This window comes from Aotus nancymaae, unplaced genomic scaffold (genome assembly GCF_030222135.1).
Source record: "Aotus nancymaae isolate 86718 unplaced genomic scaffold, 86718_ANA_hifiasm-v0.15.2.pri h1tg000004l, whole genome shotgun sequence".
In the NCBI taxonomy this organism is placed as follows: Eukaryota; Metazoa; Chordata; class Mammalia; order Primates; family Aotidae; genus Aotus; species Aotus nancymaae.
The window spans coordinates 28,996,014-29,011,133 of NW_026988415.1; the positions used below are offsets into that span (position 1 = coordinate 28,996,014).

Here is a 15,120-nt window from a genome sequence, read left to right on the forward strand (position 1 = left end):
TTATTTTAGATTGAGGGGGCAAGAGAAGGGAGAGAGGTCTTGTTGCATGCTATTTTCAACCCATGCTCTGATCTCTCTCAAGGTTGTAGACTTTAATACTAAAAATTGCTATGTTGTTTTCAATTTAATGATGTGCTTTGAATGGCTCAAACCATGGCCAGGACAAGCAAAAAGGCCCAGTTACTTATTTGACTCAGCTCCATTAGTTGGCCATTTGTGAGGTCTGGAGTTTGGTTCCCAGAAAGGCAATTGACATTTGGGCCCAATGAGAGCACATGACTGACCAGTAGGGTCACAGGGAGACCCATGGGCACAAGTTCATCCCTTCCGCTGAGACAGCAGTGGTATTTCCATTGTTTGCATGTACTTTTCAAGGAATCACCAGTGGTTGACTTGAGAGCAAATCAGCTGATGGTGTTGTTCAGTCAGCAGCAGGAGCCTGAAATGGGGACTAGCTTAACTGGGAAACACTGTCCACCCTGGGAGGAAACCAAGCCCAAGTCATTAGATGAAGAATAAAGAGTTCTGACGGTGTCTATTTCATTGGGCTGAGGAAGACAATCATCTAGCCTCCCAAGTATAATGAATGTGGTGAAATAAGAATAAAATAACTCACGCCAATTGGATTATTAAGTACTTTACAATGTACCAAGAAGAATTTAAGTTAGACCTAAGTCAGTAAAGGTAGTGCTATGGTTTGATTGTATCCCCTCCAAAATTCAGGTGTGGCCAGTGTGATAGTATTAAGAGGTGGGGCCTTTAAGAAGTGATTGGGCATGAGGGCTCCTCCCTTGTTAATGAGATGAAGACCCTTTTTAAAGAGACATCATGCAGTGTTAGGCTAGCTTGTCCTGCTGCTGTGTGAAGATGTAGCAAGAAGGTCCTCACCAGACCAGATGCTGGTGCCTTGATCTTCCCAGCCTCCAGAACTATGAAGATTAAATTTCTTTTCTTTTCTGCCTCGACCTCCCAAATTGCTGGGATTACAGGTGTGAGCCACCACGCCCGGCCTGAGGATTAAATTTCTATTGTTGATAAATTAGCCAGTCTCAGGTAGTTTGTTGTAGCAAGACAAAATGCACTAAGACAGATAGTGAATCCAGGAATGGACTCCCAAGGGAGGCTTGAGACTGTGTTGTTGGCGTTTTCTGAGACTGGGAAATCTGACATCCGAGGACGCCTCATTGAAGATCTGAGAGAGTTACACGGACTCCCCACTCCTCTGAGATGCCTGTGTGTGCTTCGGCAGCAACACTCCCCTGCATCTATGAGAGTCTCCTCCCTGGGTCCACACACAGAAAATGCCACCCCTGTCTGTCAGTTTCCTGCAGGGACCTGGGAAAAATAGCAGAAAGCCCGGCCTCAGATTTGGATCTCATTGGTAGGACCTAGGAGTATGGTCAGTGGTGCTGCTGGGGGAGAGTGGGTATCTGCTGTCTGCTATGCTCACCTCCATTCTGCTTGTCATAACCATCTGTTTCTCAAAAGCAGTGGCACAGAGGGCCAGAGCCTGGTCCCCATGATTTCCTGCTTGTCATGGTTTGCTTCCTTCCAGCAGATGCCATGTAGCCAGGAGGCAGAGTGCAGGCCACCCTAGGTGGCTGGAAGAGGTTGGCAGCCAAAGCTCGGTGGCCTCAGTGCTGCTGCTTCAGAAGATCCAGGCATGGGGGTTAGGGACCTAGGCAACTCGTTTAACCTCTCTGTATCCCAGTTCCCCCAACTCACAAATGGGTCTTATAACCATTGCCATAGAAGGATGTTGTGAAAATCAAACGAAAGGAGAGCACTGGGAAATGCCTACCTTGCGTGTACTTCCCAGAACAGACAGGCCAGCTGCAAAGGAGTGTGCCATGGGAGGGCTGGGGCTGTGTTTTTGAGCTAGAAGAATCAAATGACAGCAGTTTGAGGAAAAGCGGGAAGCAAGTCACCCCATCATTCTGACAGTGACTCTTGATGATAAAAATGGAACAGGCCCGAGGGAATACTGACATTTTTGTATGCCTTTGTTTTCTTCTTGGGTTTTTTTTCCTCGAGCTCAGAGAAGCACCTCCCACTTCACATGCCCTCCTCCTCCATCACTGACAGTTGAGAGCCCAGGAGTAGAGGGAGTGCTACAGTGCGGTTTTTCATTATCACCTCCTCCCTCAGTCTAGCTCTCTGCATTCACCACTCCTTGGCTCTTCTGTGTCATGCGGCTGAAGCTGTGGGGTCTCTGCAGGGGAAATGTTTTCCCAGGAAGTGTTTAGGGGTGGATTCGAGGCTCCTGACATGTCTTAGTTCCTGAGTGGGAATGAATTGTGCCCAGATCAACCCTCCTGGCAAAGACTGGAGATGCTCAGGCCCTTGGGCAGCATATTCAGTAATTCAGTGCTCCCCAAATGCCTGTGTGTCACTTTCCCAGTTACCTTTCTGATCATTCCCCTCCCAGGACTGATGAAACATTTCCTATCTCCTCCCCACACCCACCTTCCATTTCCATAACCTCCTCTTTCCTACCTTCCTATGTCCAGATTTAAGGGACAGTCAGTGGAGTGTGGAGGGGTCGGAGAGTGGCTGAGATGATCATCTGATAGCAGCTGAGAGGGGAGAGGGTGAAAGAAGGGCAGCTTCAGCTGGTGGCCATGCAATTTGAGGGATTGGTGGAGTCCTGGAGCTAAGATCCTGATGAAATCTGGTGTTTTTCTGCTCTGAAGGACATTTTTGGGGTCCAGAGCTAGAGGAGAATGGAGAGGAAGGACTGGCTGTGAGATCAGCATGCGGATGAAACAAACAAGCAACAGACTTGCTGTGGATTTCCCTGAATTGCTTTGCCTCTGATAATCTGGTCTTGCACAACCAGTTCCCCCCAGGGTTTAGGGTATGCAGCTCATCTACTGCTTGAACCCCTTAAATGAAAGTAGCAGACCAGCAAGGGGTGGGCTTTGAAGTCAGAGAGACTAAGATTCCATACCTCATTCTGTTCCTTACTATGGTGTGCCTGCTGGCAAGTCCCGTAGCCCTTCCACACCTCAGTTTCCCCATCTAAAGAGGAGAATAATAAGGCAACTTACCATATAGTGTTGTTGTAGAGATTCAGTGAGACAATGCCATGTTAAAGCTGCTGGTACCCAGCGCATAGGGCTTAATAAATATAGCTGATGCTAATGCTGCAAGTATGATTGCCACTACCTACTCTGAAATGACTTATTTGACTTCCCATGAAGTTAATTGCTCTTTCCTCTGTGTTACTCCAGCCCTTGAGCCTCTGTTTACAACCCTGATTTGTTGTTGTTGTTGTTTTGAGACAGGGCCTTGCTCTGTCGCCCAGGCTGGGGTGCAGTGGTGCAATCTCGGCTCACTGCCTCCTCCACTTCTGCTACAACCCTGATCTTGCTGTATGATCGTTGTTGGCATGGCTTTCTCCCTCGGCACCTTGGGCACTCTCCGGAGCCAGGCTCTGTGCTTTTTTGCCATTGTATCATTCTTCATGCCTAGCATATATTGTAGGAGCTCAGTACATATTCGTAGAATGGATGAGTGGGCAAATGGATCAAAATATCCGAGATTATGGCCTGTTTCTGCAAGCAGGCTACGAAGCTTTCTCCACAGGCTTTTTACCTGTTGATGTAAAGCCCTTTTAGTCAAAGCCCTGCCTGGGCTCACCTGGTCGGTAAACATTGATTCCGTGGTTCCATTTGGCTGTGGTGACTCAGCATTGACAAGCAGGCCAGCTCCTTGTGGATTGGGGCTTTGTGAGAGTTTACCAGGCCCCACACTACCAAGTTGGGGCAGCTTTCTCTTCTCTGACCCATAAAGCCAGGCCCGCCTCCTCATTTCCCTGTGAGCACCAAGCTCAAAACCTATTTGTCCTTTGCCTTTCTTTCCTCTTTCTCTAGCCCTACCACTGCCATTCAGAAAGTATTTATTAAGCACCTACTATGTACAGGGCACCAGACTGTATACTTGACCCATTGATCACATTTTTTTTTTTTTTTTTTTGAGTTGGAATCTCGCTCTGTTGTCAGGCTGGAGTGCAGTGGCATGATCTCAGCTCACTGTAACCTCTGCCTCCCAGGTTCAAAGGATTCTCCTGCCTCAGCCTTCCGAGTAGCTGGGACTACAGGCACGCACCACCACACCCAGCTAATTTTTGTATTTTTTAGTAGAGGCGAGGTTTCACCATGTTGGTCAGGATGGTCTCAATCTCTTGACCTTGTTATCCACCTGCCTTGGCCTCTCAAAGTGCTAGGATTACAGACATAAGCCATCTTCCTGGCCCTTTTTTTTTTTTTTTTTTTTTGAGACAGAGTCCTGCTCTGTTGCCCAGGCTGGAGTGCGATGGTGCAATCTCAGCTCACTGCAACCTCCACCTCCTGGGTTCAAGCAATTCCTCTGCCTCAACCTCCCAAGTAGCTGGGAGTACAGATATGTGCCACCATGCCTGGCTAAGTTTTTCTATTTTTAGTAGAGCCAGGGTTTCACCGTGTTAGCCAGGATGGTCTTGAACTCATGACCTCATGATCTGCCCGCCTCAGCCTCCCAAAGTGCTGGGATTACAGGCATGAGCCACCACACCTGGCCATCACATACTATCTTATATGACTTGAAGTATGTCATTTGGGCTTCCCCAACAACACTGTAAGCTCCTAGAGAGCAAGGGAGCTTGTCTTTTGCTGCTTCTGTCTGCTTTACACACCTACAGCAGAACCCAGCACTATCATGTGAGTAAATCCTTAGTGACTCGCTTTCTAGGCTCATGAGTTCAGTGTGAGCTCTTGCTCCAGGGAAGGATGAGAACAAGGACAGTACACCTCAGTCAGCTGTGTGGTCTCAGTACAGACCTAATCTCGGGGCTCTCACACTCCAGGGAGGGTGAAGAGGCAGTGATCCCAGACCCTTTGGTTCTCCTTTATTCTCTCCATCCACACAGAACCCCCCTCCTTCCACTCCCCGATCTTCCAAAGGCTCTTCCCCTCAGCAGCAACTGTGAATAGCGAATAGCTTGGTAATCTGTGTATCTGCTTATTATTCTGCTTATTTTCTCTCTTTGTTCCCAATGCATTCAACCATGTCATTGTTACCCTCTATTGTGAATTTCTGAACAGCAGAAGCTTGGACTAGGCCTCTTATCCTCACATAGTTTGGGAACTTCGTAAACGCGTGTTGGTGATGATGACAGTGGGGGACATTGCAGGGTGAGGGCCTGGGGCCTCGGCAATGAACAGCAGTTGGGTTGTGTAATGCTCAGTGCCTTTCTTCTGCAGTTCTCAGCTTTTGTTTGCCTTCGGTTTCAGGCCCACCTGCCTTTTGCTGTCATCGGCAGCACAGAAGAACTGAAGATAGGCAACAAGATGATGAGGGCGCGGCAGTATCCTTGGGGCACTGTGCAGGGTGAGTGAGTCTCCAGGAGAGGGGCAACACACAAGAAGCCCCTTTTGTCTGTCTGTTTGTCCCCAGCCACTATATGACAAGTTTCTAAATTGTCTCAAGTCTCTGCTCATTCGGCATGGGTCTCAAATAGCCATAGGAATCACTAGCAAACTAACTCTGGCTCTGTACCAGGATGCTCTGATGAGAGCAAGCTCCCTCTGTCTCTAATGGGAAAAGTATTCCTAAAACACAAGGACTGGCAAGGTAGGAAGGAGTGTACCAGAAAGCATGTGTACTTGCCCAAGTGCAGCAGATGTACAAGAAGGTTCACAGTAGTGTTGTTCATAATGACAAGTAATTACAAACAATCCAGATATCCATTAAAATAGACTGAATAGTAGGAGAGTGGGAGGGGGTAAGGGTTTTTAAAAAACTACACGTTGGCCGGGCACGGTGGCTCACGCCTGTAATCCCAGCACTTTGGGAGGCCGAGGTGGATGGATCACCAGGTCAAGAGATCGAGACCATCCTGGTCAACATGGTGAAACCTCGTCTCTACTGAAAATACAAAAAATTAGCTGGGCATGGTGGTACGTGCCTGTAATCCCAGCTACTCAGGAGGCTGAGGCAGGAGAATTGCCTGAACCCAGGAGGCGGAGGTTGTGGTGAGCCGAGATCGTGCCATTGCACTCCAGCCTGGGTAACAAGAGCGAAACTCCGTCTGAAAAAAAAAAAAACAAACTACACTTTGGGGCCGGGCACGGTGGCTCATGCCTGTAATCCCAGCACGTTGGGAGGCCGAAGCGGGTGGATCACCTGAGGTCAGGAGTTCGAGACCAGCCTGAGCAACATGGAGAAACCCCATCTCTACTAAAAACACAAAATTAGCTGGGCATGGTGGTTCATTCCTGTAATCCCAGCTACTCAGGAGGCCGAGGCAAGAGAAGCGCTTGAACCCAGGAGGCATAGGTTGCAGTGAGCCGAGATTGCATCACTGCACTCCAGCCTGGATGACAGAGTGAGACTGTCTCAAAAAAAAGAAATACATATTGGGTATAATGCACCCACTCAGCTGATGTGTGCACCACACTTCACCACTATAAAATTTATCCATGTAACCAGAACCAAAAATACTTCAAAAAGCTATTGAAATTTTTAAAAATTAAAATAATATTTTAAACAATTATAATTATTTTTAAAATTATAATCTTTAACATAAAGTTTAAATACCTAAATATTTTTAAAATACTGCAGAATATTCATATAATGGGGTATTATATAACAGCAAAAATGAATTAACTATAGTTATATCTCCATGAATATATCTCAGAAACATAGTATTGAGCTAAATAAATCATAGAAAAATACATACTGTTGGGCCAGGTGCAGTGGCTCATGCCTATAATCCCAGCACTTTGGGAGGCCAAGGCAGGAGGATCACCTGAGGTCAGGAGTTCATGACCACCTGGCCAACATGGTGAAACCCCCATCTCTACTAAACATACAAAAAAAATTAGCCAGACGTGGTGGCATGTGCCTGTAGTCTCAGCTACTCAGGAGGCTGAGGCAGGAGAATCACTTGAACCTCGGAGGTGGAGGTTGCAGTGAGCCAAGATTGCACCATTGCACACCAGCCTGGGTGACAAAGCAAAACTGAAAAAGAAAAAAAAAAAGTAAGAAAGAAAAAAATATATAACATTGGATTCCCTTTGTATGTATTCCAAAAGGAGGCAAAACTAAACAAGATATATATATTTTTAGCAACGTGTACATAAGAGGTGAAACTATTAAGAAAAAGAAAAGAATGATAATCCCCAAAGTCAAGAAAGGGGTTAAGTCTCATTGCCAGGGGAGTGAGGGGATAGAGGGGCATGAGATTGGGAAGGGGTACTCAGGGGCTTCCAAGGTACTGGTAATGTTTAACCTGAGTTGTGGACACGTTGGTGTTAATTTTTCAAAAATTCGTTAAATTGCATATATACATTTCATGTTCTCTTTTGTATGTATGATTATTTTACAATTGAAAAGCAATCATTTATATTGTATTACACTCAGAGAAGTTCCTTCTGTGATCTGCCTGACATATGTTAAGTTACCCTCGGGGCTAGTCGGTTTAATGCGTAAGACAAGGCCTAGGACAGTGCTGTGGGCAGAAGAGGTCTCTGGTCCTCAGAGTCTCCAGCTAGAAACTGGGCTGTGGCCAATAGGGGCATCGTGTGAAAGAGTGGCTGGTTCTCCGTAAACTCATCCCTACCATTAAGGAAACACCTGAAAGTGGGCGGCGAGTTGTCCACATCATATATGAAGGCTGGCATGTTTTAGGACACCCCACAGACCCACTGGCAACAGCTGGATTTTCCATAGGTAAGACAAGACTGGTTATCAGAGCTATGTTACATCTGGTCTCTGCCATTCCGAGCTGGGGGTGCTCCAGTAGGAACGTTTGCAAATGGTTTCTGGACCCACAGTCCCACCCTGGGAATGGATTTGTGGTCTGAGAAACAGGAACCTGAAGTGAGATGAGGAGAAGCCAGTAGATGTGGTTCCAGTGACTGACTTCGTCTGACGTGGACTACCCTGAACCTAACCAAAAAAGGGGATTTTGAAAGGTTTTCTTATAAGTCTGAGTTGACTGTTCTGCTTAAATGAGGAAGAAGTTGAATATTGCTTAGGCAGCCTGCAGGGGCCTTGGAGTCACTCCTTCTGACTTACCACCAGTGATCACCGTCCAGAGATGGAGGAGGAGATGGCATATAGCATAGCCCTGAGAAGTTGTCTTACTGATGTCATCTTTAATATTAGCCTGCATTCTATGACAGCAGGGGGCTTTATTCCTAATGCAATGGGTCTGAAGCAGAGGGATTATGTGAGCTAATTTGGGCTTTGGAAAGATTACTCTAATGACCACAAGGCAGTCTGCTTCAACTATGGCTGACTGCTCATCCCAGACCCCCTCTCTGCCCCCACTACCCTCTTCCAGACCCTGTAAGACAGAATCTGGGGTGTTCCAAGATTTTCCAGATTTTGAAAAATCTGGCCTGTTCATCACTTCAGACACCATTTTTCCTACTTGGTCAAGCCAAATACCACCATCCGACACGGTGAAGACACACCTGTAGCCACCTTGACAAAGTACTGCTCATGACTTGGTCCAGCCAGAAATCGATTTTGCTATGACTTGGTCCACATCTGTCATTCTTGACCACTGCCCAAAATGCACACCTTTTCTTGCATCCTTTTGAAGAGGAGGCTTGTTCACACAGGCCAGAAAGTGGGGTCCCCTTGCTCCTAGTCACCATTGCTACTGTCAGGCCATTATCTACCCTCTGAAGAAACCACCTCCTTGGAAGCTTCTACATCCAGGTGGGCTGTGCCTGTGGTCCACACCCCTCCTTGTCACTGTCATCTATCAATATCCTAATTCTTTCCCCTTATTCTTTGGAGGCCTTGTCACGTGGTCATAGCCTTTGCCTCCCCTACATTGCCTGGGTTTGAACTCTAACTCTGCAAGTTACTGGTTACATAAACTTGCCTAATCTCATTGACACCTTGCAAGCACCATTCCCTTCTCTGCCTGATAAATTCCTATTCTTCCTTCCAGAGTCATCTTAGGGGTTTTCTCTTCGGTGAAGTCTTCACTTTCCCAGGAGCTCTTAGGCCCCCCTCTTCTGAGCTTTCATTGCACCTTGACTTTCCCTCCATTTTTGTAATTTTGCATTGAATTGTATTTGTCTCTTTGCATCTATTCTTCCTCTAAACTGTAAGCTCCTAAGAGCAAGATTCCATGACTTCATTTCTGAATTCCCAGTGCCTCACACATACTGGGAACAGAGATTCCACAAATATTGATTGGATGGTTGGTTGGATAGATGGATAGACGGATAGATGGATGGACAAATGGGTGGATGGATGGACGGATAGATGGATGGATGAATGGATAGATGGACATATGGGTGGACTGATGGATGGGTGGATGGATAGATGGATGGATGAATGGGTGGATGGATGGATGGATAGATGGATGGATGGACATATGGGTGGACTGATGGATGGGTGGATGGATAGATGGATGGATGAATGGGTGGATGGATGGATGGATAGATGGATGGATGGACATATGGGTGGACTGATGGATGGGTGGATGGATAGATGGATGGATGAATAGGTGGATGGATGGATGGATAGATGGATGGATGGACATATGGGTGGACTGATGGATTGGTGGATGGATAGATGGATGAATGGATAGATGGATGGACGAATGGGTGGATGGATGGATGGATAGATGCATATGTGCTGTTGTCCTATAGGTGGTGCAGACCAAACATTCTTTTGAGGGTTCTGACTGCTGAATTTGGATTGTGGTGCTACTGACTGTCTTAATAAGTATTTTTATGATATCACAGTTTTTTATTACTGCCATTTTTGTAACCTTTCATTTGCATTTTCAGTAGAAAAGAGAGGAAGTAAATTCACAGGATCTAAATACACAGATTGCAAGGCAACGCCACTGTTAGACATTTTGCCTCTCGTTTCATCCATTTCTGCTTCTGCTGGCCTTCCTTTCAACATACTTTCAATACCCCAAACCCCGCTATGCAGTTGAAAACGAGGCCCACTGCGACTTTGTGAAGCTGCGTGAGATGCTGATTCGGGTCAACATGGAGGATCTGCGGGAGCAGACCCACACCCGGCACTATGAGCTGTATCGCCGCTGTAAGCTGGAGGAGATGGGCTTCAAGGACACCGACCCTGACAGCAAACCCTTCAGGTACCACTCCTGCCAGCCCAGCCCAGCCCAGCTCAGCTCAGCCCACCCACGCGGTGTGGAAGCCTTGCCCTGGAGGATTCACAGGGGAGGCCAGACACGGGTGCTAAGACCTCGAGGAGCAGGGTGGCTCGCTTGCCAGTTGTGCTTGCCTGTGCACCCTCTGCCTCTGCACGCCTGCCAAGAGAGCTGTGGGGCACAGGCTTGGAAAGCAAGCCTTGCTTTTAAGGGCAAGCAAAGGGAGGAAGCCCAGAGGACCAGCAAGGCTGATCACCACACACGCACACGCACGCATCCTGGACAGCTCCAAGCAGCTGCGCTGGAGGGGATCCCCAAGCTGAGGCCCTGTTCCACTGGGTGGCAGTTTGTAACTGTCCTCTGCCCCTCTTTCTTCATCAGGTGCCTCAGACAGGTTTCCAGTCTGTTCTTTACCCACCTCCCTATTCTCAAACCCAGATAGGACCAGGTAGCAATCCCTGGGCTGCATTGATGAACTGCAGGCTCTTCAATGGTTGTCCTTAGTGTCTGCATTCAAGTGCAAGTTCTGTTTTGACCGTAGGATGTTGATTATCATTGACATCTTTCTCAAATCAGAATGCTTGGAGAGAAGGGGAATGTTTTTGAAAGCAGGTTATTATGCAGAGAGGAGTGGTATGCCAAGTAGATGCGTCTGATCTCTATGCGTGATGTGTGAAATCAGCTCCACAGTTGAAATTACCACGTGGTGCCCTTTATTGTGGTCAGGCATTAATAAGCAAGTGAGGGAGATGTCTGCCGGTTAAAAAGACTTTCCACAAGCCTCTGAGATCTTTCACTACCTGTTCACAGCCTAAAGCTGGCCTGGGAGCAGACCCTAACCAGTCCCTTGGGGATACTTGCTTTAAGAGGGACAGGCTGATGCCCTATACTGACAGGTGGGGCCAGGGGCCACTGGCGCCCCTGGGGTTGGGGGAAGGCATGCTTGTCTCTTTTGGTGGGAGCTGCCTGGCTCTCTTCCCCACCCGCAGCTTTCATCTGCATTTGTAGAGGAGTAGGTGTGCCCCCACCTGGTCATTTGGTCTCCTTCTCTCCATCCTGAACACCTGTTTCCTGTGTCTTCGCCTTCTTCACTCCTTCTCTGCCAGCTCCTTCCCATGCCGCATGTAAGCATTCTTGTGCTAAAGAAACTCTCTCTTAACCCTGCTCTTTCTTACCAGCCTCTGCCCTGTCATGAGGTTCTTGACAGGATGAGGAGAAAGAGTTGTTCTATATTTACTGGTTCCTCTTCCCCATCTCTCATTCATTCTTCAACCCAGTGCAGTCTGGCTTCTGCCCCCAGCATAACCACTAAAATGCCTCTCTCCAAGGCCAGGAATCTCAGACTTGCGGCCAAGTTCAGTGTGGCCTTTGGGTTCCATCTTACTTGATCTCAACACAGCACTTTATGCCATTCCCCACTGCACCTTGAAATGCTCTCTGCCTTTGGCTCTTCTAGCACTTGCCTGGCTGATTCTATTCCTCTCTCTCCTGCTATCTTCTCAGCCTCCTTTGCAGGCTCATTTTCTTCACCTTACTCCTTTAAATGTTGATATACCCCCTGGGGTTCTTTCCTAGGGCCTCTGCTCCTTTCACTTTCTGTTCTCTTTGCAGCTGGTTCTTTCACTCTCACAGCCCTGATTACCGCCTAGAAGTAGATGACTCCCAAGCTAGTTTTACTTCTGAGGTCTAAACCCATTAATCCAATTGCATCCTGGAAATTTCCACTCAGACATACCATAGAGGACCTCCCTGAAAATCAAGCTGTGAACAATCGAATTCATCTTATTCCCTCTTAAGCATGCTTCTCCAACATCCCCTGTTGCCATTCATGATACCAACAACCACCTGGTTGCCCAAGGATAATCAGAATTATCTTGGGCTCCTCCCAAGTCCTGGGAGTTCTGCTTCCCTTACTGCTCCCTCCATCCCCTCCCAGCCCTTAACATTAAGATTCTGTCACTATTTTTTTTTTTTTTTTCCGAGACAGAGTCTTGCTCTGTCGCTCAGGCTGGAGCGCAATGGCGCGATCTCGGCTCACTGCAACCTGCACCTCCTGGGTTCAAGCAAGTCTCCTGCCTCAGCCTCCCAAGTAGCTGGGGCTACAGGCGCCTGCCACCACGCCTGGCTAATTTTTTTTTTTTTTTTTTTTTTGAGAAAGAGTCTCGCTCTGTCACCAGGCGCCAGGCTGGAGTGCAGTGGTGCGATCTCTGCTCACTGCAACCTCCGCCTCCCAGGTTCAAGCAATTCTCCTGCCTCTACCTCCCGAGTAGCTGGGACTACAGGCACATGCTACCACAGCCAGCTAATTTTAGTATTTTTTAAGTAGAGACGGGGTTTCACCATGTTGGCTAGGATGGTCTCCATCTCTTGAGCTCGTGATCCGCCTGCCTTGGCCTCCCACAGTGCTGGGATTACAGGCGTGAGCCACCACGCCCGGCCTAATTTTTTTATTTTTACTAAAGACAAGGCTTCACTATGTTGGCCAGGCTGGTCTCGAACTCCTGACCTCAAGTAAGCTGCCCGCCTCGGCCTCCCAAAATGCTGGGATTACAGGCATGAGCCACCGCCCCCAGCCAAGATCCTGTCACTTCTTACTTGGATTGATGGAAAAGCTGTCCTTCTCATAACACAGCCAGAGTGGTCCTTCTCATTTTCAAATTGGATCTGGTATGACTTCCTACTTTAAAACCATGCAGTGCATACATGTCCAATTTTAAATATGGCATCCAAAGCTGTTCTCTTCCACCAGGCTCAGGAACTTCGTCTCCCTCTACTCCACCACTACCATGGTGCTCTTTGGCCGTGTTGAACCACGCCTGGCTCCCCAAGAAGTCATTCTGTCTCCACATGTGCTTTCTTACATGCTGCCCTATTTGGAGCACAGTTCCACCTCTTCTTTACCAGGCTATCTCCTATTTCTTTCTTTCTTTGTGTGTGTGATGGAGTCTCACTCTGCCGCCCAGGCTGCGGTGCAAGTGGCACAATCTCGGCTCACTGCAACTTCCGCCTAGCAGGTTCAAGCGATTCTCTTGCCTCAGCCCCCCGAGTAGCTGGGATTACAGGTGCCCACTACCATGCCTAGCAAATTTTTTATATTTTTTAGTAGAGACAGGGTTTCACCACGTTGGCCAGGCTAGTCTCAAACTCCTGACCTCGGGTGATGCACCTGCCTTGATTTCCCAGAGTGCTCGACTTCCACTGCACCCAGCCTCCTATTTCTTTAAAAATTAGCTCAGGCTGGCTGGGTGCAGTGGCTCATGCTGGTAATCCAAGCACTTTGGGAGAAAAAGGTGGGTGGATCATGAGGTCAAGGGATGGAGACCATCCTGGCCAACATGGTAAAATCTTGTCTCTATTAAAAATACAAAAATTAACTGGGCATAGTGGTGCATGCCTGTCGTCCCAGTTACTCCGGAGGCTGAGGCAGGAGAATCTCTTGAACCTGGGAGGTGGAGGTTGCAGTGAGCCAAGATTGTGCCACTGCACTGCAGTCTGGTGACAGAGTGAGACTCTGTCTCAAAAAAAAAAAAAAACAAGAAAGAAAGAAAAAGAAGTTCAGGCCAGGCGCATCTCCCACAAGAACATGAGTTTCTTGATGGCAGGTATGGTGGTTGCTGGCTCTAGAGGCTGAGTGACTAGCATCGTGTCAATCAGTACTGTGTCTAGCACATTTGGAGTCTCCTCAAGCATTTGTTGAAATAGTTCATTAATGTGGTCAGTTTCAGAGCCAGGGCCTGGCAGCGTTGTGCAGTGGGAAGACCCTGATGAAGAGACAGGAGACCCAGCTTCTGGTCAAAGGTCTGCCTCTAACTAGCTGTGGGGCCTTGAGCAAGACACCTCACCTCTCTGGGCATCAGTTTTCTCATCTGTAGAACAAGAGTATAAAACCAGATATTCTGAGTCTCTCCAGTTCACTAGGGTTGCCCCATCCCCCTCCAGAAGCCCTGTGGGCATGCTATCATGGGCCAAGCCAGGTGCCCACAGCTTTGTGGTTCTGTTTTTGCACCTGGCTCGCAACTGGGGAAGGGAGGATGGAGGAACCCAGGGAGGATCTTTGGGGCCAGTTTTATCAAATAGGAGCCATTCCAAAGGAAGAGGAATTAACCTGACCATTTTCGCAGTTTACAGGAGACGTATGAGGCCAAAAGGAACGAGTTTCTAGGGGAACTCCAGAAAAAAGAAGAGGAGATGAGACAGATGTTCGTCCAGAGAGTCAAGGAGAAAGAAGCGGAGCTCAAAGAGGCAGAGAAAGAGGTAAATGTGAGCCTGGTGATTATTAAAACATCAAGAAACAACAGTTGTTGTGAGGCTGTGGAGAAATAGGAATGCTTTTACACTGTTGGTGTGAATGTCAATTAGTTCAGCCATTGTGGAAGACAGTGTGGTGATTCCTCCAAGACCTGAAACCAGAAATTCCATTTGACCCAGCAATCCTATAGATCATTCTGTTATAAAGATACATGCACACATATGTTCACTGCAACACTATTCACAATAGCAAAGACATGAAATCAACCCAGATGCTCATCAATGATAGACTGGATAAAGAAAATGTGATACATGTATACTGTGGAATACTATGCAGCCATAAAAAGGAATGAGAGGATGTCCTTTGCAGGGACATGGATGGAGATGGGAGCCATTATCCTTAGCAAACTAACACAGGAGCAGAAACCCAAACATCAGGCCAAGGGCTGTGGCTCACACCTGTAATCCCAACACTTTGGGAGGCTGAGGCAGGCGGATCACCTGTGGTCAGGAGTTTGAGACGAGCCTGGCCAACATGGTGAAACCCTGTCTCTACTAAAAGTACTACAATTAGCCAAGTGTGGTGGTGCATGCCTGTAGTCCCAGCTACTTGGGAGGCTGAGGCAGGAGAATCGCTTGAGTCTGGGAGGCAAAGGTTGCAGTGAGCCAAGATTGTGCCACTGCACTCCAACCTGGGTGACAGAGTGAGACTCCATCTCAAAAAGAAAACCAAACAC

General features: G+C 47.7%; 1 protein-coding gene across 10 annotated transcripts in view; it reads left to right on the forward strand.

Moving 5' to 3' along the window:
- SEPTIN6 (septin 6) overlaps positions 1 to 15,120 on the forward strand; it is an 84,182-nt gene that overhangs the window by 49,741 nt on the left and 19,321 nt on the right. For all 10 annotated transcript variants that reach the window (XM_064361517.1, XM_064361507.1, XM_064361523.1 and 7 more), the window contains 3 exons: positions 5,274 to 5,370; positions 9,952 to 10,120; positions 14,257 to 14,389. In XM_064361517.1, coding sequence (XP_064217587.1) covers positions 5,274 to 5,370; positions 9,952 to 10,120; positions 14,257 to 14,389 — 399 coding nt within the window. The remainder of the gene's footprint in view (positions 1 to 5,273; positions 5,371 to 9,951; positions 10,121 to 14,256; positions 14,390 to 15,120) is intronic.